The following is a 26,897-nucleotide window of genomic DNA, read 5'->3' on the forward strand; positions in this document are numbered from 1 at the left end:
ACTCGGACTTCAGTCTAATGTCTCAACTGAAGGACGATACCTCGAACAATTAAGCACTCCCTCAATATTTCACTGGAGTTAGCCTACAAATCCTGGTTTGCAGCTAACACTGACAATTTTCTGACTTAGAGGCAAGGTGGTGGAATTTGACCCAAATAATGGAATCTATCTCAAAGTCCTGACCGACAATCCTCCAAATAAAAAAATTATTGCCGTGATCAAATTGGCTGCCATGTTTTTCCCACTAAATATACAGTCAATTCACTTTACATTATATTCTGTGAAGCGCTTTGAGACGTCTCGAAGACGTGATAAGGCGCTATATCAAATGGATTATTGTTATTATCAAAATGATTATTATTATTATTAAAAGAGATGAATTTACCTTAAAACACCTGCAGGCTGCCCTTGGTACTAACACGTGACACTTTCTACAGCCCAGCAGGCTGTCTCAATTTTGACGGACACATTTGTTCCAAGTTCAGTTCTTCAGCTCACCTATGCTGCTGCTGGCTGGAGAAGAGGCATTTTGCTACAGAAAGGAACAAATTAATAGACTAGACAATCTGGATCACTTGTACCCGCTTCTTTGTGACTGTGGCTGTAGCCAGCCGTTGGCAAATCCTGGGAGCAGTCCATGTGCTGAAAGGGAGAGAAAATAGAGCAAAAAAATGAAATGACTATAGATTTGATAAAGGTTCTTCACTTGTTACATGGATACTTGGATAGTCCTGACTAATGGTTTTCTCTTCTCCAGAGAGACCAAGAGAAGTAGCACTTGTCTTAACCCCTGCATCACCAATTGTCACAGACAGAAAGGCCATGGACAAAGAGAGAGAGAAATGAAATGTTAAGTGGCTGAGTGCCCATGACCATACATGAGAGGGAGACCAGTTATCTCTGTCCTATTACAAATACAGTGTATATATATATATGTGTGTGTGTGTATATGTGTGTGTGTGCCTGTCAATTTCCTAGTCTATCTATTTTCTCCTTCTGAGTTGGGTGGGTCTGAGTGTCCCATGTAAGATCATTCACCTTCTCTTCCCTTCCAGCCTGACAGAGACTAAAGTACTCCACGATCTGCAAGTGCATTATAGTTTTAAAGTGACAATCCACCTCAATTATCCACCAAAAATAGCTTTCGCATAGCATATAAAACAAGTCTAGGCTGTTTCACGGTTCATCTGTAATTCTACTACTAGTACCTGCTTTAATGCAGAAGTAGGGATGAGATGCTCATCAAACAGTAAACCTGAAAGCCCATATTTTCATCTTTTATTATTCTTTACTACCAGAGCACTGTTAGATAAAATCTATTATAAACACAGTGCTGTAGTTAGATTGATAGTGTACTTTGAAGTTTCATTTTACCTTGTGTCTAGTCGACCTCAGGGAACAGCTCAACCTTCACAGGCAAAACAAGCTTTTAGCCCACAATATTATGGCTTGCTGAGCTCAAGTCCTTAAAGTGATTCTGAGATGTGAACGGATGTGTAGTGAAGCCACAAACAGTGAACAAGGGTGTGACACTTCTTTTCTCACGGTGATTAAACACATGTAGCTGCCCTTTGCTGAGAGTTGAGTTTTAATGTGAGTGTAGTTTGACTATCTCAATTCTCTGAAATATTTTTCACATCCATAACTTTAAAACTCAGAAAACACCAACAAAGGCAATTCATAGTGATACATATGGATCTGGAACTTCCATAATTTGCTCAAATTATACTTTATATTCACCATTTACCAAGACCTTAACTAATCTACAATAACAATATGTGACGAGAAGCCCACGAATACCATCTATATCCCTTTTGTGATGTTTTGCTGAGAGTTTTAGGCCAATCCCTAAATAGGATATACATAATATTATCTAATACTAATCCTTGCTTTTGACATAGCGCGTTATCATGTTGTTGTGACACCCCAAAGCGCTTCACAGAATATATTATAAAGTTATTGTGAACTGTGTATTTTGTGGATGAAAATATTGCACATTTCCCTATAAATCCACTAATATACAATATAATTTACATTTATATTGTGCCTTTCACATCAGGAAAATGTTTCAAAGTGGTTCACAGCGCTGAATTGTCACCCAAGCTAGGGATGGGAGATGAAAGGGATGGGGAGGGGAAAGATGACCGAAAGTGTGGTCAAAGATGTAACTTCTAACACCAAACTGAAAGAGATAGTTTCAGGAACAGTTTAATTTTTATGGATTCCAGTAGTTAGTAACTGGACTGGGCTCTCTCCTCATGGTCTGTGTATAGTGACTGAGACATCCAATTGACAGGCTGAGAATTTTCAGAGAGCCATTGTTTAATGCCAATGAAGAGATGATCACACGACTGATTCTCTAACAAGATTTAAGAACACACCAGCTGCTGTATGCATGTGCAACCTCAATGTGATGTGATATGGAGCAGAATATATAAATCAAGCTCCACATTGCTGTACAGCAGGGAGTGAATCAGTTTTGACCCTAGTAGTATAAACACAGCAAAAACATAACCCTATCCTGTTTGCAGTTGCTAACCCATTTTCACTAAACTAATTTCTGTGAAGTTTATCTTACAGTGATAATCTTATGAGTAAGTGTCTGTCTTGATTAGACCTCCTTTAAAAAATAGTCCATAGCAACCAAGTGTCAGCGTATTGCTGCTAACCCTTTAACCTCAAGATTTATCCCATAGGGAAATAATTCAATTGACAGTTCTGCATGATAGCATGTCAGAATATTTTGCAAAAATGGCCTTTAAATTACAGCCATAGCTTTAGGTTTAAGAAGCCATAGCATGTATTGCAGAATAGCTAAATATTTACAAAATAATGGAGATGTTGCTGTAGTCTTTGGACACGGTTGCTTATGAAAACTTTAATTTTATCCATTTTATGACAATACGAGGTGGAGTGTCAGCGAGCAAGACTAGTTACATTCATACAGCTATTTGCCAATAGCTCTTTAACGTCGGGCACACTGCACTTAACACTTACACACAATAGGGAGGAGTGATATTGGATGAATCATGTAGGTGTTCGGTAATTATATCCATTCTGAAATCTTTATTGCGCATGCAAATCTTTATTCCAAGTATTGGGTACTGCTCCTGAGATTTGTTTTGTGTTTCCTCAATGCATACACACCATACTTTGCTTTCCCTCATTCAAGAGAAATATAAGTGGGTCATGTAAATATACCTACTTACTTAGATTGTGCTTAGAATTGCTCCAGATACCACACTGTGTAGACCTGTGATATATTATGTGGCTATAGCAAATGTTAGCCATTTATATGTGTGACTTTCATGGCTTTTATATGTGTGGCTTTCTTTGTAAAAATCCTCCCATGTTACTTTTAACCTAAAAAAAAGCCTTTCCAAATTGTAATATTGTGACATCCGAAACTTGTGAGTCCCTTCCTCTGGCCCTGATCCTAGCGACAATGTTGTGAATGACATGCAGTGTGACACCGGTACCATTAAATGAATGCTTCTGAAGGAATGCAGATACCAAAAGACCTGCAAGTGACCTGAAATAGCACAGATGTGAATTTCCACAAGAGAAATACAGCTCAACTGCGAGTCACACCTGCATCAGTTCTAAATGCCTCCTTTAAGCCTTGTCAGCATTGTTAGTATAATATGTAACTTCAGTCATCCAAAAAGCCATGGAAGCAATTTCAGGGACTCTGTGTTTTTATAACATACATATTCAGAGTTTGGGAATTAATTGGAATTTGATGGAATTCATGGTGCCCGATTCCAAAGATTTGAGGTCTTATCTGAGTTATTTATTAATCTGAGTTCCTTAATAAAGAATTTTTAAACCCCAAAAAGTTAGAATTTCTGGCAAGGTGTGGAAACATTACATACTTGCAGGTACCAGAATGAGCCTCTATTTGTGTAACTCAGATTCCTTATTAAAGACCTCCATTAAGAATTATCCCAAATTAGACTTCAATAGATGTTTCATATTAATTTTTGGTAAACCAATCCTATTATAAATTGATCATAAATTTATCTTAGAACAGGAAACTTGGATGTTATTTTTTACTCTGGTTCTGGATGTGGGCAATACTGGCAAAGCCAGCATTTATTGCCCATTTCTGGTTGCCCTGAGAAGATGATGGTTGGGCCTCTCTTTAAGCCACTGCAATCCTATGGAAATGGCACTCGACAATAAGAACAAAAACTTGCATTGATATAATGCCCCCGCAAGGGATAGCGTCCCAGAGTTCTGAAACGATGGTGGTGGGTTTGGAGTTCCAGAACTCTGACCCAGTGATAACGAAGGATTATCATCACTGATGTTAACTCAGACACCTCAGAAGATTTCAGTTAACTGATAATTAAAACAATAATGTTTTGCTTTCAGATGCAGAGGAAGATCATGGTGATCACCCAGATTGTGCTTCACTGAGCATCCTCACCACGGTAACCAATAAGGATGGTCTACATTACATGATGCTGCCATCAGCCAATACCTCAGATGATTTGGAGTATCAGGACCTGGCAAACCACCTACGCTTGACTAGTGAGGATAGTGAAGCAAAGATATATAAAGAAGTCCAGGATGATACTCCTATGTATAGTACTTGTGATCATAAAATGCCTGCAGATGTCATGTCCCCAGGTTCTGCAAATTACGCAATTATAACTGTATTTAACGGAGACTGTACCAGCCTCATTGGAGACACACGGAGGAGATCAACTGAATCTATCTCTTCTAGAACCTAGACTTAAATTGTGGGCTAAAAATCCAATATGGAAGGTGGTAACATAAACCTTCTGAGATTTGATAAACAAACCCTTTCTCTTCAGGTTCCTGCAATCTGATTTTTTAAGAATATTTGAAATAGGGCTTTAATATGCAATTGTACATCTAAAATGTAATAATATAAAACAGAATTTATTAATAAATCCTCTGAGTTATAAATTGCTTCTGATAACCAAAATTACATCCTACTAATCCAACATCATCAAACTCTAGTTTGAAAGTAAAATATGTCAGAGTGGAATTTCAGTGGGTTTGGTGACATACCTTTCCGGAAGTGACTCACAATACCAAATTCCATATGAAATTGCCACATTTTAGCACAAAAATGTTTGGCATTATTGAATAAGCACCTCCACACCTCAGGCACCATGGATGCACACTCCACCTCACTGAGCCAGTCAGGAGGCTCTTGTTTGACTCTTAACTGTCCTCTCTCCCTCACATCTGTGCCATGACCCGCTCTTGTGACATCACCCATAGACATGGGGTGAACTTCCACATGTATGTAGATGATACCCAACTCTACTTCTCTGCCTCCACCCACGGCTGTCCTCACAGACTGCCTGTTGGATATCAAGTCTTGGATGAGAGCAAACTCCTCCAGTTGAATGTCAACAGGACAGAGGCCTTCCTGCTTAGCTCCCCTCAGCACCTCCTTACCTCAGGCACTAACTGCACCACAGTTCATGGAGCCAATACGGAACCTCGGCGTCCTGTTTAGCCCACAACTGTCCTTCATCCCCCAAATCCATGCCATGACCAGCCCCGCCTTTCCCCACCTCCGCAACATTGCCCAGTTCTGCCACTGTCTCCGCGACCCTATCATCCCCATCTTTGCCCGGCTCCGCTGGCTCCCCATCCCTCAGAGGATAGAGTTCAAAATCCTTGTCCTCATCTTCAAGGCCCTGCACGGCCTTGCTCCTTCCCACCTCTGTGACCAGCTATTCCCATATTAACCTGTCCGCTACCTCCGCTCAGCAAGCTCTGGCTTGCTCCACTTCCCCCACGCGTCTCCCTCATCATTGGCGGTCAGACTTTCAGCCTTTCTGCCCCCGTCCTTTGGAACTGCATCCCACATTCCCTTTGCCTTGCTCCCTCCCTTGCTTCCTTCAAGGCATATCTTAAGACCCTCTTCTTCGACCGTGTCCTCAGCCACCCTTCTACCCTCCCTGTCGTGCACCCTCCCTGCTCCAACCAACCTCCCCACGCCTCCCCCCCCGAAGTGCTCACAAAATGTCTAAAGTTTAGCTTGGGTCTAAAGGCTGAAATGTTTAGAAGTTTCAAACCTCACACTTTATGATATTGCTGGAAATCATGTCTGTTGTACCCTATGGTCAATTGCTGCTAATCACTGAATACTGCTGACTGCACTGGCTTCAATAGGAAATCTTTTTTTTATATGATGGCTATTCAGCCATTTAGTATTGGCTTTTCTCTCAAAGAGAGCCTAATGAGAAATTAAATTTAGATGATAGCCTTTATTCTGTTATTTCAAACCACCACAGACTAACTATTAATAACTCTATATTTTGAGGAAATCTGTATAGTAATGTTATTTTCCTTTAAGCACTCTGCTCTTTCAAAACAAATATGAATGTGGTTTAGTTTATTGTAGGTGTAGTACAGTATGTATATATTGTTTTGTTAAATAAATTTACTTTAACCTGTTGCAAATGTCGAAGTCTGGTTTAAATGTTGTCAGTTTAGTTTTACTGTGATTTGGTTTGATCGTAACTTCTGGACATAATTCGAACAAACATTGCATAATGGGTTACATTGCTTTGCACAACAACCTTGTTTCAATCCTGATTCTGGAAAGAAACACATCTTAGAACACATATTACATGTGTTAGGCATATGATGCCAAGGTCATATGTATAATCCTGTTTTTCACAGACAAGCAGATCGATTGGAATCATTTTATAAGAAGGGTCAAAGTTTTGCTTCTCTCTTGATGTATTCGCAGGTTGGTTTACACAGCCTGGAAAGGAATATAGTGTAATTTATCGAGTAATTTGGTACAAAATTCAAGCTGGTTCTAGAATTACTCCACCAACAAAACATTTCAGAGGGTTCAGACTTTGTTGAAGTTCTTAGATATAATCTTTAATCTGTTTTTCTTAAAAAAAATAGAAAACAGTCTGCAAAGTCAAAACTGAATTTAACAATTTGCCAAATCCTTTACACTCTGAAATTCCAGCGATTTGGGATATCCTCCCGATGTTAAAGGCACTTTACAAATGTAATTTGTTGTTGTTGAAATGTTAACTTAAGAGTAAATCTAGACCCGGTTGGAATTTTACCCAAGGTATTCCTTGTATCGCTCAAGAGCAGGTGATCTTGCCCATCAAGTCTGTAGGTACATTAGCAACAAATACGCTTCATCCTCCTCCTTGCAGACTTTAACTGCATAACAGATATGTAAATAGCCAGACCTTCATAAATCAATGGAATCCTGGTCATAAACTGTGAAATCTTACTGCATATTAAAAGTCTTCACAATCTTCACCTCACAAAGTGATATTAAATAGTCCCTGATCCAAATATCTTCTAAGCTGCTGAATATTGCACATATTTCTCCCTGCTTTATGAACTCTGATAAGGCCTTAACAAACTTGATTAGTTGTTTGTTTATTTTGGCAAACAGTTTTATACTTGAATTTGCCAAGGAGGATATCACTAAACCATTTGCCAGCACTAAAATCTGATATTCCACACCTGCTTACGTACTGCAACATAATAGTCGCTAACATTAGCGACCTGAGGAATTTCTCACCACTTGCTCCAAACATAGCGATTGCCTCATTTTTGTACGATTTGTGGGTATTACAAACAGGACATTAATACTGCACATTATTTGCCTCCACTTCACAGTGAAACAAAATTACGGCAGAGGTGCAAATGAACCAGTGTTAATTTGATACCAGATGTGTGACCACCTCAAATAAATCATTTCATATCAATTTGCCTTTACAAATTGGCAGCAGTATATCTTTAGGATTAAACTTTTAAGAAGAGCCTGGTCCGCTCTCCTGCCTTTAACTTTTTAATGTTAGAAATAGCTACTGCGTCATCAGCTCTTTGCTAACATTAGAAACTTCAGTAGCAGTCAAGGGCCAAGAAGCAGAGCTGAGAACATGTTATTAAATATGCATGTGGAAAGCTCTGTTCTTTCCTCACCAGAGAGGGTGAGAAGAAGGGATGTTAGGAGAATGTGGGCAGAGTATCTGAAAGCTGAGTTACCAATGATGGGATAGGCAAAGGTTATATGGCATACTTCAGTTTGAGAAGTGCAGAGAATGAATGGGAGAGTGTGGCACGAGAATATTGAAGAGGTGGGTGGTGTGAGGAGGCAAAAACATAGAGGGATTGGAGTCAGGGCGAAGATCTTGAAGTGAGTCTGCTGGACCCTGGCACGGATATAATAATAAAAATCATTGTATTTGATATAGCACCTTATCAGGTCTTCGAAAAGTCTCAAAGCACTTCACATAATTTACTGTTTAGTGAATTGACTATATTTTGTGAGCGAAACGCGGCAGCCATGTACGCACAGCAGTGTCCCACAAACAGTTGTGGATTAAGTGACCAAATTATTTTTATTTATTTTGAAGGAATTATTACTCCCAGAAAAGCAATCCGCCAATCGACTAACAACTGGATTGCTACTTACCTTTGGGTAAATAGAGGCATGTGGAGTAAGCAAAGTTGCCCAACATTTCGCCCTGCCGGGAATCGAATCCTCTCGCTTGCAAGTTGAGTGCTCTAACCACTAAACTACAGGGCTCGATAATATTTGAAGTCGAGGCCAGGAGAGGATATGTGCTACAAAGCTCTGAATAAGCTGGAGCTGATGGATAGTTAACAGCATAAAAAATGCTCTAAAAAACAGTATCTGTGACATAGCTGGAGATTAAGGGAACCAAATTCAGCTGCAAAATATAATCACACTCTACACTAATTCTGTAAATCAAATGTAAAAGGCGCTGTATAAAATGCAAGGATTTCTATTATTCAGTGAGCAAATATGCTACTGTTAATATGCTACTCTGTAGTAAGCATGGACTTACTTAATTAGGTAGTATGAGGTCAGTGAGTCAGTGATTAGAGGACTTCAATTTAAGATGGCTCGCAAACGAGCAAATGGAGGCATTTGGAGAATGTTTTTCACACGCACAGTTGTTAAGGATATGAAATATGTTGCCCGGAGCAGTGGTTGAGGCAAATCCATACCAGCTTTCAACAGATAGATATCTCACAAGTGTGGACTACAGGAGTGTGGGGGAAAAGCATGTAAATGGGTCTGAAAGCATTGCTCTTTGAAAGAGTCAGCACCGACATGAGAGGTTAAATGGCCTACTTCTGTGCTGTAAATTTATGTGGATCTATATTTCAGTAATTTAAAAGTATATTGGGCATATACTGAATATGCAATACACAATCAACCTAATCTTTTAGTGTTAGAGGTATGTTGAATAAGTTGCTTAACATTTAAATTAATACGGAATGGGGAAGTTAAAAACAGAACAAAGACAACATAGGCAGATAGATAGCACTGCTTAAACAAGAAACTTGAGAAAAATCTGCATTTGATGTAAAGAGGAAAAATATGAAAAGGACAGGAAAAAATAAAAGGGAGAGGGTTCGAAGAGGATGAATGAGTTAAAATTGAAGTGTCTCTGAAACTCACCAAAGCAGTGAGCAACTTTGGTGTCTGGTTTGATCCTCAGTTCTCCTTCGTTCCTTATATTTTGCCTTATCCCAAGAGCGCTTTTCTTCATCTTCACCACATTGCCCACGTCCATCCATAACTCACACAAAACACTGTTGAAACCCTCATTCACACAATTGTTAGCTCCCGAATCGGCTTCATCACCCGCAGACATGGTTCAACTTGCACACGAATGCGGATGACACCCAACTCTATTTTTCTGCTTCCACCCTCAACTCCAGGACCGCTGCTGTCCTGACAGAATGTCTGATATACAGTTGAAAGTCAACAAGAATGAAGCCTTCTTGATTGTCTTCTGTAAGCGCCTCCACACCTCAGGCACTGACAGCATCACCATCGATGGATGCACATTACACTTCAAGGAGCCATTCCGGAGCCTTAGCATCTTGTTTGACCCTGAACTGTCCTTTCTACCCCAGACCTGCTCTGCCTTGCCTCACCTCCGTAACTTCGCCCGGCTCTGCCACTGCCTCTTCCCTCAGGCCGCTGAAATCCTCATCCACGCATTTATCAGATCTAGCCTCGACTAGGCCAATTCCCTGCTTCCCAACTCTTCCCTTCAGAAGTTGCAGAGCATCCAGAACTCTGCAGCTCGTGTCCTCTCCCGGACCAGGCTCCATGACCCTATCACCTCCACCCTCGCCCGGCTCCACTGACTCCCCATCCCCCAGAGGATAGAGTTCAAAATCCTCATCCTTTCCTTCAAGGCCCTCCATGGCCTTGTTCCTTCCTACCTCTGTGACTAGCTAATCCCATATCAACCTGTCCGCTCACTCCACTCAGCAGGCTCCAGCCTTCTCCACGTTCCCCTGGCCCACCACACCATTGGCAGTCGGGCCTTCAGCCTCTCTGCCCCCACCCTTTGGAACTCCATCCCATGGTCCATTTGCCTTGCTCCCTCCCTTGCTTCCTTCAAGGCACGACTCAAGACCCTCCTCTTTGACTGCGCTTTTGGACACCTTCCTGCCCCCACCGATCCCAACCTCTTTCTCGGATCGAAATGCCTGATTGTCCAGTGCCTTGGAACATATTCCCAACATGAATAATAATAATAATAATAATAATAATGAAAGGAGCTATAAAAATTTAATTTGCTGTTCTGTTGTTGTTGGTCTCCCTTGTTCCGCTATCAACAAGCTCCAGTTCATTCAAAGCTCCACTGTCCACATCCTCACCCATATTAAACTCATGCCCATCACCTCACTCCTTACCAGGCTCTACTGTTTTCCTTCTCTCAGTGCATTGATTTTAAAATTCTCACCCTCACCTATAAAACTCTTTGTGCCCTAGCACTTCTCTATCTCTGTGATCTCATCCAATCCCACTCTTTCACTCACACCTTCTGCTAAGCAAATTCAGGCCTACTGTATTAGTATCAGTGGCCGAGCCTTCAACAATTACAACCACATCCTTTACAACTCCGCCTCCTCTACCTTTCATCTTGCACGTACCCCTTCTCTAGCTATCTTTAAATCCCACTTAAAAACCTACCTCTTTGACTGCACCTAAGGTCCTCCTCCCATGCTTGGCATCCAACGGAATCACCATGAAATAATACAGTATAATACAAATTGACATTTATATAGCGCATTTCACGTCGGTAGGATGTTATCTAAAATGTTCTAAGATGTTATCAAATGTAAATATTATTATCCTAGATGAAGTGGGCTATATAAAAGCAAGTTGTTATTCATATATAAATGTTCAAAATATTAGTAAAATCAAGAAACTTGAGACAATAATTAAAATACAAAGATATAATGTAATGGCTTTGACAGATACTTGGCTTCCACCAAAGAAATTGAAAACTAAATGTCCCTAGCTACAGAATTTTCTGGACAGAGTTAGAAGAAAAAAAAGGGAAGTATTGGTCAACAATAACAACTTGTATTTATATAGCGCCTTTGCACTGGAAGGTGTCTCGAAGCACTTCTAATGCTGTGTGTTGTGGTTAAAGACACAATGCATAACAATAGAGGGAAGGGTATTACAGGTGGTGCTCAGACAAAGTTTGTCTTGGTTAAGAAATAAAGGGGATTTGCTACACATTGAGAGTATATAAAAAACGAATTAGAAAAATAGGAGACAGATTTGTAGACAATTTAGAGATGTTTGCAGTAATCTACGTTTGTCTACAAATTGCACTTATAAAATATCCTGTGAATCACTATCTGATGCCCTCCCAAGGTGAAAGGAGCTATAGTATATCAAATACAAACATTATTTATTATTTATCTAGGTAGATTTTAAATATGTAAAGGTAAACGTGTATGATGCAATTATTTGTGGTATAAATGGGGCAGGATTCTTAGGATGTACCCAGCATTGTCTCTTTAATCAATAGATGCAAAGTCCAACAAGAACTTCTGATATTTGTTTTGATATGATATTGTATGTACCACTACCAAAGAGATAATAAATTACTTCATAATTCATCTTCAAATACAGTCACTACACTTTATAATAAATCCTATGAAGCACTTTGAAAAGTTTTGGCAATGTGATAAGACACTACATTACATGCAATGATAATTACACTATTATTATAGTGCTTGGTCTGGTCCTGGGAAATGAACCAGGGCAAGCAAGTAACACAGAAATAGGAGAACATTTGGGAAATAATGACCATAATTTAATTAAATTCACAATAAGAATTATAAATGAAAAGAAGAAGTCACTGATAAACATTATGGTGACAAATAGATTGCAAAGGGATGAAGGGAAATCTATCAAATAAAAATTGGTTGGATAACTTTGCAGATAAAACAATGGACCAGCAATAGGAGATGTTTAAATATGAGATGGATAGCATACAGGTCAAATACCTTCTGACTACAAGAACCACAATAACACTATAAAGGTCATTTTAAGTATGATTGTATGACTGTCGAAATCTAGGAATAAAGATTGTATGAAATAATGTTAGCATTTGATATAGCACCATTCATATCGGGAGAATGTCACAAAGTGCTTCATAGGATTTATTATTAAATATAGGACTGTACTTTTTCGGTGAATATGGCAGCTCATTTTCACATAGCGTTGTAAATGATCAATTTTATTTGAGGGATCGCTGGCCAGGATACCTTTTTGACTAGTGTCATGGGATCTTTGATACCCACCTGAATAGGCAGACGGTTTTACATCATCCCAAGAATGGTGTTTCTGACAGTGCAGCAGTTCCCAGCGCTGCACTGGACTGTCAGACTAGACTGAACCCACAACCTCAGAACAGAGAGTACCACAGAAAGTTGATTTGATTCCGAAATTCCATTGCAAAGCATATTACCTTGGTGCCAAGCTATTCGGTAAAGGCTTTTATAAGCACATTAAAAAGTAAAATAGTCAAAGAAAGTGTGGGACTGTTTAGAGCTGCAGGGGGCAATCTAGTAGTTGGGAATGAAATAATGTCAGAGATACCCACTGTCAGGCGAGACTGAACCCATAACCTCACAACCTGGACAACAGAGAATCACTTGTCTTTGTTTTGTTTTTACAGAGGAAGGTGAACATGGAACTGTAGGAGTATCAGAGGAGGATGTCAAACAGTAGCTACTGAAGCTAAATATCACAACCTGACGTTCCATGGTCTAGTGCTTTGGTCCCCATCTCATTGTACTATTGGGCCCCCTACGACTTGTAAATGTTGATAAAAAACGTGGCTCTAAGTTGTATCGTGAGCCAAGACCTGGATAGGTATCTTACAGACAGACAGAATGAAAATGAGTGAAAGGCCTAATCTTGGCTCTGTGCCTCAATGGCTCAATATTATATTGAAGGTCAAGGAGATCATGTGATTTCAGGCTTCTTTCATACTCAATGGATTTCAAGATGTCACCCATGACATGTGGAAGAGAGATGAAAGCTGGATTTACTGCCCTGCTAAGATTACGGGATTTTATTTTGATGTGTAGTTAACTTTGATTTATTTAATTAAACGCATTCAATACAAACAATAGATCCACCTGGTCAAGTGAGTCATTGACCTCTTCCTCCTCCTCACCTCTTTTGACCATCCCTGTGAAGGCATTTTAGGCATCCACACTCTCAGCAAAACACTTTCATAAATTCAATCAATACATAAAAGATAACTTGCATTGTCGAGAGAAGCAAATCACGACTGGCAATGAGATTCATTGACTGTCTTCCCTCTTGAACCCGGCAATAACTAACTGATTAGAGCCATCTAACCTGTACACTGCTCACAACAGCATATCTGCTGCATCCCACCCTGGTGTGAGTTGACTGGAGCTAATTTCTTCATCTGTCAAGTGTGCTCCAGTGGCTGTTCGGGGCACTATTAAAGTAACTCAGCCATGGACTGCGGACCAGAACGAACCTTTTAAACCGTTTTAAACAAATGCATGTGCTGTGGTAGACCGTCCCGCAATGCAAGTGCAGACTGACCAGCGGATAATTTATTGATCAGATCCATTTTCAGCGAGAGAGGTTACAGGAGCACTCAGACATGGGGATCATTCTGGCTTGACCGAAGGCGATTACGGGATCTAATGCATTCCTCCCCCCACCCACCCCCCCCACCCCCATTCCCTCTCCCTCTCCCCCTCCCTCCTTTCCCTCCAATGTTGAGTCCTGTGTATTTCTGTCCCCGAATTCATCCATCGCACGCCATGGGAACAAAGCGGGATCTCTCTCGCAGCCCCGTGTGGAGGTGCAGGAGGTGACTTACTGAGCAGCAACTGAGCAGCTTTCCTCCCATTCATTCCCTTTCCTTTTTAGGTGATGAGGTCTGTGTTGGAGGGATTGGCTGTGTGTGTGTGTGTGTGGGGGGGGGTGGGGGGGGGACTGACGGCTGGACTCCGGCCCCAATTAGCGCCCAATAATTTATTGACATCCCGCTTTCGGATTATGCGTTAACTTTGCAAATATTCCAACCATGGAAACACGAGCACAGCCTCTCAGATATCAGGCACCTTGGAACCGACCCCTCTCACAGGCTGCACAGTCGACCCTGAGAAATAGAGAGGTGGTGTTGCCTCTCAACAGCGGCGCTGACCGTAAATCCGGATCAATCCAATGCACACGCGTGTGTCTGCATTACGCCTTGTTGCCACGGATTGGTATATCATTGCCACATTTTCACTTGCACAATTTAAAAGCATTTGCAGTCCAGCAGCGACTCTGCTGTTGCAGCTGGTGCCAAGTCTGCATCGACTCCGTTGTGTCTCTTAAAGGCTTTGTAATGCTTAGGGTTCGCTGTCCGGAGCGAGAACATCGGGGCATTGAGGTCCCAGAGCAAAGCAATGCGCCCAAGTCATTAGAGACAGCAAGACGTCAAATGAGCAATTCGTTATGTCAATGAAGTGCTGGGAGAGGGGGGGAAGCTTTCTCTTTGCTACTACCTGTCTGGCCGCTTAAATCAGACGTGCAGAGGTTTCATTTGACTTTTCAATGACTGTCCAGGCTGTGTGGGGGTTGGGGGGGGGAGGCAAGGGGTTTGAGAGTCAACACCTTCACTGGACACAAACTTATTTAGCCTCTGTGTCTTGTTGTAACGTTCTGATACTTGGTGGTTTGCAGTTTTAACCCCCCCATCTCTCTCTCTCCCCAACAATAAACGTCTGTGGGTTTTTCTATGTCTCTCACACTGTGGAGCCGTGTTTCTCGCACCGCCTTTATTGTGTGCAACAAACCCCAGGTTAGAAATAGACAGCGCTAAATATTACTTGCTCTTATGTAAGTAGTTGAATAGTTTTACCATGTGCCCAGTGAAAAACAATAAAATCCCCACATCGAACAAGTGAAAGCCAATTTCCCCTGATTTTTCTCAACATGTTAAAATGTTAAGATGGTCAATAGAATCCCCCCAAATTTTTTTAAAAAAGGATTATTCTCTCTTGATTTGTGATTCCTATTAAACAGAGACGTTTCTTAATTATCAGGTTAACAGCTCTTTGAATGCTCGGCTGTAACAGTGCGAAATAATTTGCAAATTGAAATAAAACACGTGGGAACGTTTATATAACCCCTGAAATGTCTTTGACTATAAAGGCAAAATAAGTTGCAATCAGCAATTAAACTGATTCTCAGCTGAATGTATTATTATATAGACACTCAGTAGAATCACAATTTTTGACTTTAGGATATATTAAAATTGATAAGTGCAGGGAAAATATTAGGAAACAAAATATCTTAATATAGTATCTTTAAAGGGGAAAGGGGTTATTTTAAGTTTCCACCGCATTCACTGATATGCTGGAATCGGTCGCTCAAAAAAGGGACATCCAACACATTTCGCCTTTATTTACAGAAGATCCTTCCGTGGGGAATGAGAAAAAGCGACTGCATTCTCCAGTTATAAAATCTCAAAAGGTACAATAGACTCCAAATCTTGTGTTGTGTCGTTCTCTCTCGGTCTGTAATCCCTAACACGTTATGTGTAATAATAATTGGTTGAACCAGGAATTCGCCAACCACACAAACCTACTCTGTGCAAAACCTCCACTGTTGCATTTTGGAAGGTTTCCCTAATTCACTGCCTGGAAATTTGGGTGTAAAATCCCACCGATTTGCAACCAATCCTGCAAAATCCAGCTCCCACCCTGACCTCACTTGTTTTTTCCCCCCAAAACGGCGAAGGTCAGCGAATGCAAGAAAAGAAACAGAAATAAAATCACGCACATTGGTTCTGCACTGTTTTTAGGAGTTCGTTTTTGACAAAACTGCAACAAATTTATACAATCTATTTTTACAGTTTTTTTTTATAAAATAAAATTTAAAACTATTTCTATTTCGCGGATAACCAGACATTTATTCAAGTCGGGCGAGATACAGCGCACTTTCACAGTTACAAATCTTTCTCCAAAAAAAAAACAACTAAAGTAACAGAGAGATACCAACACGCACAGAGAGAGAGAAAGAGAGAGAGGAGGGGAGAGGGCAAAAAAAAAGTTCCAGCAACTGATCTCATCTGTCAAATATGTGCTCGCTTAGCCTGGGATCGCCTTTCCTGCTGTTTCCTCTGCATTGTCCAGTTGTCCCTTGTGAAGGCCATCTATTTCCATTAGTTCTTCCCCTTCTTCAGACCCCGTCCTTCTGAAGCCCCCACTTGTGAGCGTAGATGTACCCCGGCACCTTTACTGTGTGTGTGTGTGTGTGACAGTGAGTGACTGCTGCTTTGCACAGTTGTTGGAAGCAGCTGTGGGCAGTTGCTGGAGCCGGGCACATCAAGGTGGTTGCGAGGAAAGTTTTGCAATCCTCCCATTCGAGTCTGTTTCCAACTCCATTTCTATCGGCTTTTAATGGTCAGAACAGTTTGTGAGACGAGGCGGGTTTGGGGTTGGGTTGGGGGGTTGTGGAGAGGCAGTGCAGTACCTCTCGTAGCTAATCCCCCAAGTCTGTGATGTGCAGCAATCTTAAATATTTTCGGATCTGTATCGAAGCCACGTCGCTTTCTTTCTGTGTGAGTCGCCATCAACATTGAAAACACATTTGCACTGCACTTTAATTGATAATCGTGAGACCATCAAGTCAATCGTGAAGTTTGATTTGTGTTATGAGATGCCTTGGGGTTACTCCGCATTCCCCTGACCACAATCCTGCAACCACTTTCAGTTCCAGACAAGGGTTTTACACAGAGACCCGGGTCTTGCAAAAAAAAATCCCATTTCTGCAAAGTTCAAATAAACGTAGACGCCGCCACAATATGTTCTGTCTCGCGGCCACAATTCTGTCGATTGAGAAGTTTTGGAAGATTTTTTTTCTCTAAAAAAAAATTTAAAGTTTTTGTTTTTTGATTGAAGCACTTTGTTGTGTAAAGAACACTCAGCTTAACAGGGGTCCACCACAGAGAGAGTAACGGCGAGCTGAAACCGAGATCAAAACTTGTTACATACTGTATTATGGAGCAAGAGAAATGTTTCAGGTAGAAAACACAGGGTAGCCAAACGCAGTAGCCGGAGAGTGTTCTAAAACCAGTAAAGATCCTTGTTTTTGTCCTGATGTTGCAGACCTGAGAACGTAAAAAAAAATGCAAAAAAAAAAGAGGAGAGGATGTGTAAGCAGAAGAGAGACAGGGTAAAGAATCGGAGCTCTGCACTGAAAGTTAGAACCGGTAAGAGAAAAAATAAAAGCATAATAATTAAAGGAAAATCAAGAGTAACTGATGCAATAGAGCAACATATTTCGCACAGAGCGGCCACACACACACACACACACATAGGAAATGCACAAATTGAATAAAAATGCAAACAAAAGAATCGATTTCATCGCAGGCAGGGAATTAATTCGTTTCTGGTTTGACTTGTATTTAAGTCTCCTGCAAAACGCGATCAGCAGCACATTGTGTACACAATTCACTCTCGTTAAGTCAGAGTGGGTGCTATCCCACTGCAAATAGTGACAGTCATTTTAAAGCCCACAGTGCTGAAATTCAAACATTTGGGAACATTTTGCGTTCACTGCAAGTAATGTCAGGTCAGATTAAGCGCAATAAAATACACCCATACGATGGCGTTTCGCTGAAATAAAGAAACAAAAAGAAAAGTGCATTCTCAAACACCAGAGACGCACACTCCTGTGTACATTGGATGCTTTTACGTTGACACTTTGCACTTTTAATGCACACTTGCGAAAGAATGAATGAAATTGTGTTTCATTATAATTCATTATCATTATAATTATAATTATAATTGTGCAACATTATATTTTCACTGAACAGTGTCCCCATAACCTTACAACGATCAATCGGAAATGTCAGTGGAACCCACGCTGTACAGTGGCCAACAACACAGCGTAGGCGTAATGCGACTGTCACCAGCAATTGGGAAGATCAGCCACATGTTGAAAATACGTTGTTTCTCTTTAATGCAGAGAATGTCAAATAAACCACCCGCTCACCCAATGATTGTGGCATAACAGAAATCACTCGTAAAACAGTTCAAGAGGATTTCACGCCTGAATGCACGCTGCTGCTGCCCACTCTACACCACCCCTCATCCACAACCACCACACCTCATCCACCCCACCCCCCACCCCCCCACCCCCCCCCCCCCCCCGGCCGGGAAATGTACCTATGATCGAGACATTCCCCAAGAAAATCAAACCGCAAACTAGAACCTTTCTTAAAAGCAATCACGACTGCAAACTTGCAATTATTTGTCAGGTCAATGAATTGGTCTCAGTGGATCAGCAATATAATTGAGACATATACAGTACAAGATCTCAGTCTGCAAATCATCCTTTATCTGTTCAGCGAGTAACAAATCATCTTTTTATCTGTTCAGCGAGTAACATAGAGACCAATCGCTATTGCTCGCTCCACACTGCATCTCCACATGCAGAGCGTCTGCTCATACTTAAATATTCCACACGCTTATCGTTTACCATTTTACACATGCCTGCACTATCTGTCCAGGATGTTAAACATGTATAATTAACATTTCAGCTGCTTTTACAGATGCTTTTCATTTTGATTGAACAAATCTGCCCGCTATGTATCTGCCAAATGCTACGCTACGTTATTTGCAGACTGTCCAGCTCAGAAAACAAAGACTACCTTAGATATTAATTCACGTTTTTCCAGATTTTTTTCGACAACGTTTGTTCTGTAAATTATACCCAGCAGCACGTTATATTACACCGGATTTTGCTGCTGTTGTCTAATAGTATTTACACCTACATTGTACACGTGTGTTAAATTCATAGAGCGGATTGATGTTACATGTTCAGTATTAGAGCTTGATGGAGAATATTGATTGTTTCCAAATTTGTATTGAATATTTTGATAGGAAAACGATGACAAAATGTGTCCGCCAGTGAGCGCTTTGTGTTACATCAACGGTTCCTTTAACGATATATTTGGATTCTGCACCCAACAAATTAACCGCAGTCTTTCATGAAGTTATTTACCTTTGTTCACGGAACACAGTCCTGGATTCAATCAATCAGTCTTAATAACATGCTATCGATTAATGGAATGCTAAAGTTCATCTTTTCAAGGTTTACACACTTTGTCCTTTCCTAATAATCGTTTCTCTGCTATTCAGTACTGAAGCGAGCAGAGAGATTCAATAGCTCCCTGTTTTTATTACCAACAAAAGCGAGACACCTCATTCTATTTCCTGGTATGTGCAATTATTTTCAAACAAAAACCCCAGACATGTCAGTATTACATTTCTCTGGTCCTAACACCATTCTGTTATTCGCCTATAAAAATAGATGGATGTTTGAAAGTATATTCATACTCAAGACATGTTATCATCCATGCAACCCATCCCTCTACCATAACAACGCTTTGTAACGCTTTATTTCGCTGTTATATCTGCATTAAAGGTAATGTTCCAATTCTGTCTTGTTTCAGCTTTGCCTACAGAGGATGCTTCTGCGAGCACGGTGTTAAAGGTATTAGTTAATCGAATGTATTTTTTTAAAAAAATATTTGTAATCCTTGCATTTCTTTGCAATGTATTTTATTAAGGGCATAACACGGATAACCTTCATTTCTTTAAATTAGTTTACTATCCTCACTCTATTCTCATCACTGCATATCTCCTGATGTCTCATGAATGGATAAATTAGGGTTTCACTTGTGGTATTTCTTAAAGTCATTCCTTATTAAGCAATCTGCGTTACACAAATGGGAAATGCTACGATTAACTGGAGGCACATCACACCGATGCCACAGGAACTCCACGCTAACCCAATCTACTTTTGGATGAGACTTCCTGTCGGTCAATTGGATTTTTAATAAGATTCTTATTAACACATTCTACTAAGTTGTATTCCCATGAATTTAAAATAATCGAGTTTGACTTGTTTTCCAAGATCCAATTGATAATAATGCAAATAGTGAAGTTTCCAATAAACCACTGAAAATGATAACACACATACAGCAAAACAAAATTAACCATACTGATGAATACAAAGGTGAATCTAACCACTTGAGTTTTCTCAATCCTTTGATGGGATTGCTGTATTATAGATCGCTTACAAATTACCATTATCCTTCATACAATATGCTGTTGTAAAATAGTATTATTATTCCTTACCAAAACCTTCCCTTCTGATAGTTAATCCAGTAACTAATTTAGCATCATAGTACTGAAGAATATTCTTAGTTTTTCTCATATTATACAGAACTGCATGGAACATGTTCATGGTCATGATATTACAATAGATTAAAAACTCCATTAAAAATAAGGAAATGATAAAAAAAAGGTAAATGTATATTTTGTAAAAATAAACTGCTTTTCCCCTGCAATATGCTTTTAGCTTGACTCCTGCTGTATTGACCCACAAACTACACAGGCACTGCACTTTCATACATACATGTATGAATTCTGTGAAGTGATATACCCAGCATGAAAGGGGCTATATCAAAAGTAAGCAATATTATTATTATATATGAGAAACCCTTCATCTCTATTATTGTGTGAGCTAAGGTCTGGATCCTATTGGTCCTGCATCAAACGAGTTATCATTGCCACAGAGGAGGTTTTCAAATCATGTAACACTTTCCTAGCATCATATTATCCTTGCTTGTCCGCCTCCCCAACTTCTCCCTCCATATCATCCAGAATTCTGCAGGCTGTGTCCCCTCCCACACCAGGCTCCGTAACCCTATCATTCCCATCCTTGCCCGACTCCATTGGTCCTCACCTTCAAAGCCCTCCATAGTCTTCTTCCCCATACCTCTGCGACCTCCTCACCCCCTACCATCCTGCTCGCTCCCTTTGCTCAGGGGACTCCGGGCCTGCTTCACGTCCCCAGCTTTGCTTGCCCCATTCTGCTCCCACCCTCTGGAACTCCATCCCACAGTCCCTCCACTTCATCCCCTCCTTCAAGACCCATCTCAAGACCCTCCTCTTCGACCGTGCTTTCGATCATCCTGCTTCCCCCACTGCCCTCCACTCTCCCCGATCTCAACCCCCAGCTTGGGTCTGAAACTCTGTCTGTCCAGTGCCTTGGGACGTCCTCCCGATGTGAAAGGCACTATACAAATGTAATTTTGTTGTTCTTTATTTGATTCAGTTACTATCACATCCATGATCTTATTCTTAATACATGCAAAGCTTCATACTTACTAATTTAACCTAATACATATAACAACTCATAGATATGTATATATATACAGTAGTCTTTTCATTTATTTGCAAGATATTAAATATTTTCTGATATATTTTTGACCACAATTCATAAAAGTGCTTGGCTCACTTCGTAGTCAGAAGGTTGGGAGTTCATGCACATTCCATGCTCCAAAGCTCCACATTGGTACTTTGAGCTCTTAGTTTAGGCTGACAGCGCCTTGGGATGTCCTCCTGACGTGAAAGGCACTATACAAATGTAATTTTGTTGTAGTTATTGTTGTTGACACACCAGTGCTGGTGAGCACTGCATTGTTGAAGGTGTTGTCCTTCAGTTAAAATTACAGTCTGGTCAGCTTCATCAGGTAGATATTAATGATCTTACGATACTATTTGAAAAGTGAAGGGACTTTCTCATGGTTTCCCAGCCAATAATCAGCTGGACAAGATTAGACATTCACTTCATTACTGTTTGTAGGACATCGCTGTGCACAGGATTGGCTGTTACATTCACCTATACTTTACAGCAACTCACTGTAAGGCATTTGGCGACAATCTGAATTTATAGGCAAAGATCATTTTTATGTTAAATATCAAGATAATTATTACGTTAATTGAATCAGTGTTACAAGAGGCAATGTGTGGGCTGCCTGCATTTCCCTGCCTAAGTGAACAAATGTTGGAGACATTTACCTGCGTCCACATTGAGGTTGAGGGTCTGACTCATGTCGCTGGTGGGTCCTGGGAAGGCCCCAGTGCTCCAGGCAGAGGTGGGGTCACTTTTGGCTAAGTCACACTGGGGCGTGGACATGGTGGGAAGCCGGTGCGGTCTGACTGAGGGCATCAACAGTGAGCTGTAGCGTGGGTCAAAGGGTGTGCCCATTCCATACACATCGTGCATGGCAGGTCGTGTATAGGCAGAGCTCTGTGTGCTTATGGTGCCCCCCAGCGAGTAGTGATGGTGGTGCCAGGGCTCGGGGGGCCCCTGGTGTAGGTGAGTGTGCAAAGATGCACTTGAGTACGGGTCAGCCCCAAAGGGCAGTTCGGTGGGGGTGCCAGCCAGAGCACTGCCCAGACTGCTGCTCAAACTGGCTGACACTGAGGACTGGTATGTGCTGTTCCAGAAAGATGGAGGGAAGCCCCGCTGATTCATTGGAAAGGATGCCTCTGCAAAGAAGGAAGACAGTGTTACATTACAAATAAAACGAATCAGTAGCAATTATAAATATAATGTCATTAATTAAACATTTTTCATTAAAACTAAATTATTTTGCGTTTCACAATCAAATAATGTCCGATTGAAGTATTTGGATAGCAAATAAGGTAAGATAAGGATAAAGCAAGATTCTTCACTCACAAATATACGGTCAATTTACTTTTTACAGTATATTTTGTGAAGCGCTTTGAGACGTCTAGAAGACGTCTATGAAAGCGCTATATCAAATGCAAGAATTATTATTATTATTATTTGATATAGAGTCTTATCACGTTGTTGAGACATCTCAAAGCATTTAACAGAATGAACTGTAAAGTGAATTGACTGTATATTGGAATTCCTTGTGATTATTGCCATTACGCAGCAATACCGAGATTTGAAACACACTTGAAACGAGGACAGCACTTGCAAAGTAATACGATTTTTGGAAATTGATTCCTTTCAAAGCATTGCGAATAAAATAATAGAATGAACAGCAGTCTAATTCTTGAATTGAAAGAACAAAGTATTCCAAAGAAAGAAACCTCGGTCGCTTCAACTAGTTTGATTTAAACCAATAGTTGATGTGGGAAAAATACAAACAGCAAATCACTTACGCCTGTTTTGGATAGCACTAGCTGTATAGTATGCGCACTCTGGACTTTTAGAAACAACCCATATCTGTTTTCAAGTTTTATTCTTTTTTAAAAAAATCACATTTACAGTTAATTAAAGGAATTGGACTAAGAACATTTTGGTTTCAGTAAAATGCAAAACGCCTTTAAAACTGATATTATTGTTATTATTAATAAGACTGATTTCTCTTTAACCCTAAAAAAAATCCTTCATTCCTTTAACACACAGTGAAACCTCAAAGGCACAAAAGACTTTGATTGACCTTTTTCACTTTGCATAACTCTCTGACAAACTGAAATGATCTGTCTGAGCAAGGTAGATTCAAGAGCTGTGTATTATAAGGAAACTGGCTTCTTATATAATGTGCTAGGATTTAGTTTTTAAGGAAAAATAGTTGATCAGAAACGTCAGTGACTGTATAACAAATAACTGCAGGGCAAGGAGGACACACTGGGGAACAAAATCACTTGAAAACAATTGACTGCCGTTTTACATTGGGCGAAAACTGCAACTTGTTTTAATAAAAAAAAACTGGAATCAAAAAAATCGAACCTATAGGCTAAATATTATTATTATTATTATAAATATTGTGCGATGCTACATGAGAATTCACGTTTCTGTCATATCATCAAAACAGTAACCCCGTGTGCTTATTAATATGTAGGTACTCGAAACTAATTCATAGTGTTATTAATTTCAACAACGGATAATAAGAGCTCTTCGTGTTATATCTCAATGAGCGTTCAATGTGCTACAATCGCAGGAAATGTGTTACAAAAAATAACCTAATAAGAGTATTGGAAAGTCGATGAACATATGCCAGAGAAGAGTTAACGGGACCGAAAAATATTATTGTGGAACACTGATCTAATATACAGTCAATTCACTGTACAGTATATTCTGTAAAGCGCTTTGAGGCGTCTCGACGACGTGATAAGGCGCTACATCACATGCAAAAAAATATTATCATTGCAAGTAAATTAGTGTCATTCCCAGTCAAGAATATCGCCTTAATCCTGCTACCAGATATCGGACAAAGTTGGTAATAATTTTCTTGCAGGCGAAATACGTGCTGCAGGGACTTGAGAAACAGCCAAACACTGACACCAGTCGAAATCGATTATTGTTTTAACTGTCAAAACCCTGTACTGTGCTGAGAGACCCTGGACTGGGCTGAGAGACCCTGTACTGTGCTGAGAGACCCTGGACTGGGCTGAGAGACCCTGTACTGTGCTGAGAGACCCTGGACTGGGCTGAGAGACCCTGGACTGGGCTGAGAGACCCTGGACTGGGCTGAGAGACCCTGGACTGGGCTGAGAGACCCTGGACTGGGCTGAGAGACCCTGGACTGGGCTGAGAGACCCTGGACTGGGCTGAGAGACCCTGTACTGGGCTGAGAGAGCCTGTACTGGGCTGAGAGACCATGTACTGGGCTGAGAGACCCTGTACTGGGCTGAGAGACCCTGTACTGTGCTCCAGAAACAGACAGATATCGGTGTGTAATCTGCAAACAGAGAGTGACTGCGTTACTGGTCGGTTTAAGGTTTGCAAAAATGCTGATTTATATTACATGTTTGGAGTCAACCAGCTGCAAAACCTGTTTGCATAACGCTAACACTTTACATCTGTCACGTTGGTTGACATTCGTGGGAAAATGGTTTCAAATGAAGTATCAAGTTCGGCAAAGAGGCGAGAGATCATACAATTATTATTATTATTATAATTATTATCAGCGGGATTGGCTCTTTGAAGATGATATTTTCGGCAATGAATTGTATGATCACAGTAGGATTGCGTCTCCTGCAAAATGTGTGCCTACATGTGCTTTGGACGACTTGTTCTTGGTGTGTGCAGGTTCTGACAAGATATTACTGCAATAGTGCATGTCTGGCCTCAGACCCCACTGGGTATAAATGTAGAGTTGAATGCAGAAGCTTTCCCTTTGACTCACCTCTCCAAGAACTCGTAGTTCCTCTTGAAGATTTGGAGCTGTCGCTGGCAGCAGTGTAACTGCTCGGTTGGCTCAGCGCCCGTGTAAAATGTTCATCAACAACACTGCTAATGTCACCCTGAAAGTAAGTGAAGAGGACGCATCGGGAGCTGATGTATTCCGCTTCAGGTGGACGCTCTTTTTCACCACTTGATTCCTCTTCCTTGATGGTGGAGCCGTGGGCAGCAAATGATCCACTGACGCTTGTGCTCTCGGCGGCTTCTTGCATTTTCGAATAAAAGGCTAATTTCTGCAAAGAGCACGAAATCCCACAGTCATTCCGACTTCCCACATAACCACTTTCAGTGTACGTGGGCACGAAGCGTGTGCAGTGATTGAGTGCAGTGCCGTTTGCCAGTGTGCAGGGAGTCTGCAATCTTACATGTCGATGTAAGACCCTTATACAAATGACACTTTGGATCTTCTAGTAAACGACAGGACTGTTGCCTCCGCTAAACTGTTCATCAAATTCGTTGCAATTGTTTGTGGGCTTCGTGCGTTCAGTTCTACTTTAGAAATCATGCAATCCAATCAATATGCGCAAGTGCTTTTATTTGCAAATAACCACCCGACCGACCCGCGACAGTGAAACTTAAATGTTTCGCATTAGTTTCTGAAATCATAAGGACCTTGTGGAGAGGGCTCGGCTTTTCGATGCACGTAAATTCCAGAGGAGATAGTTGCTCGTCTGCAAATAGGAAAAGCGCCACAAGACTTTGCCACTATTTCAAATATGGAATTACGGCACCACAGTGGGATATTGACTGTCAGAGGTGAAAAGAGAGTGGGAAAAGTCTGCACCGCTGGGGAGAGAGAACTGAAAGTACACTTAGTTCGTTTTACGGCGGCACTTTTATTGGGAAGCTGGAAAGCAGTCCCAACGGTTTAACTCGTGGAACTGACCTTGAATGCCGGACCGAATGCAAACCAAATATTATTTACGTAGAGGCGTGAGGGGCTTCGCTCGCAATCACTTTGCTTTCTCTTACCGTTTCGTCCTATTTGGTGTAAAAACCACTCCAGCCACGATGGCAAGAACAGGCAAATGGCAGCTGCACAGACAACTGGTAATAGACCTACCTGGTGGTGGTAAGGGCTGTAAGCTGCTGCAAAGTAAGGCTGAGGACCATACACTTGGTACATAACATCCAGACAGCTCATGGCGATGGATGGCTTTACCAACGGGGCTGTGGCGAGGTGCAATCCGGACGGTGCTTCACGGGCTATCGTGCATCACATGCCCGAACATCCCTGGTTTTGTTCGACTCGGGGTCCTGCTGCCCCCCACAGCCCTCCCTCCCTCCCTCCCTCTCTCTCTCTCTCTCTCTCTCCCTCCCTCCCTCCCTCCCTCTCTGCCGCTTCGCTCGCTCTGTGCGATCCGACTTCACTGCAACAGAGGCGCCACCGAAACATTTAAAGCGGACGCACCGCGTCCTCCCGTCACCGGACGTCCTCCCAACTCCGCGGCCGCGCCCACTGGGGCTGAGCACAGCCCCATCCCGGCACCGGGTCTGCAGCCGG

At 41.2% G+C, this 26,897-nt stretch overlaps 2 protein-coding genes across 3 annotated transcripts in view; one reads left to right on the forward strand and one right to left on the reverse strand.

Moving 5' to 3' along the window:
- The window catches only part of LOC103182610 (proto-oncogene tyrosine-protein kinase ROS), a 73,556-nt gene extending 68,244 nt beyond the window's left edge, over nt 1-5,312 (forward strand). Inside the window, exon 33 of the mRNA XM_042332826.1 lies at nt 4,378-5,312. Within this exon, the coding sequence (XP_042188760.1) occupies nt 4,378-4,739 (362 nt within the window). The 3' untranslated portion in view covers nt 4,740-5,312. The remainder of the gene's footprint in view (nt 1-4,377) is intronic.
- An 11,881-nt stretch (nt 5,313-17,193) lies between these two features.
- On the reverse strand, nt 17,194-26,677 carry vgll2a (vestigial-like family member 2a). 2 transcript variants are annotated; one of them, XM_007899647.2, is made up of 4 exons: nt 26,457-26,677; nt 25,338-25,626; nt 22,249-22,722; nt 17,194-17,337 (listed from the first exon to the last, which is right to left on the reverse strand). In XM_007899647.2, exons 1-4 carry the CDS (start codon nt 26,535-26,537, stop codon nt 17,297-17,299), a joined length of 885 nt encoding a protein of 294 aa, XP_007897838.1. In that variant the 5' UTR covers nt 26,538-26,677; the 3' UTR covers nt 17,194-17,296. The 2 variants fall into 2 exon arrangements, with proteins under 2 accessions (XP_007897838.1, XP_007897837.1); XM_007899646.2 differs by having other exon boundaries at nt 17,194-17,483.
- Between the last annotated feature and the right edge of the window lie 220 nt (nt 26,678-26,897).

Source organism: Callorhinchus milii, unplaced genomic scaffold (assembly GCF_018977255.1).
Source record: "Callorhinchus milii isolate IMCB2004 unplaced genomic scaffold, IMCB_Cmil_1.0 Scaffold3, whole genome shotgun sequence".
Classification (NCBI taxonomy): Eukaryota; Metazoa; Chordata; class Chondrichthyes; order Chimaeriformes; family Callorhinchidae; genus Callorhinchus; species Callorhinchus milii.

Coding starts and splice junctions, on each gene's coding strand:
- vgll2a (XM_007899646.2), bottom strand. CDS start 26,537: ATGAGCTGTCTGGATGTTATGTACCAAGTGTATGGTCCTCAGCCTTAC. Junction 25,627..26,456: donor ACAGCCCTTACCACCACCAG/GTAGGTCTATTA, acceptor TGCTCTTTGCAG/AAATTAGCCTTTTATTCGAA. Junction 17,484..22,248: donor CAACCTCAATGTGGACGCAG/GTAAATGTCTCC, acceptor TTACGTTCTCAG/GTCTGCAACATCAGGACAAA.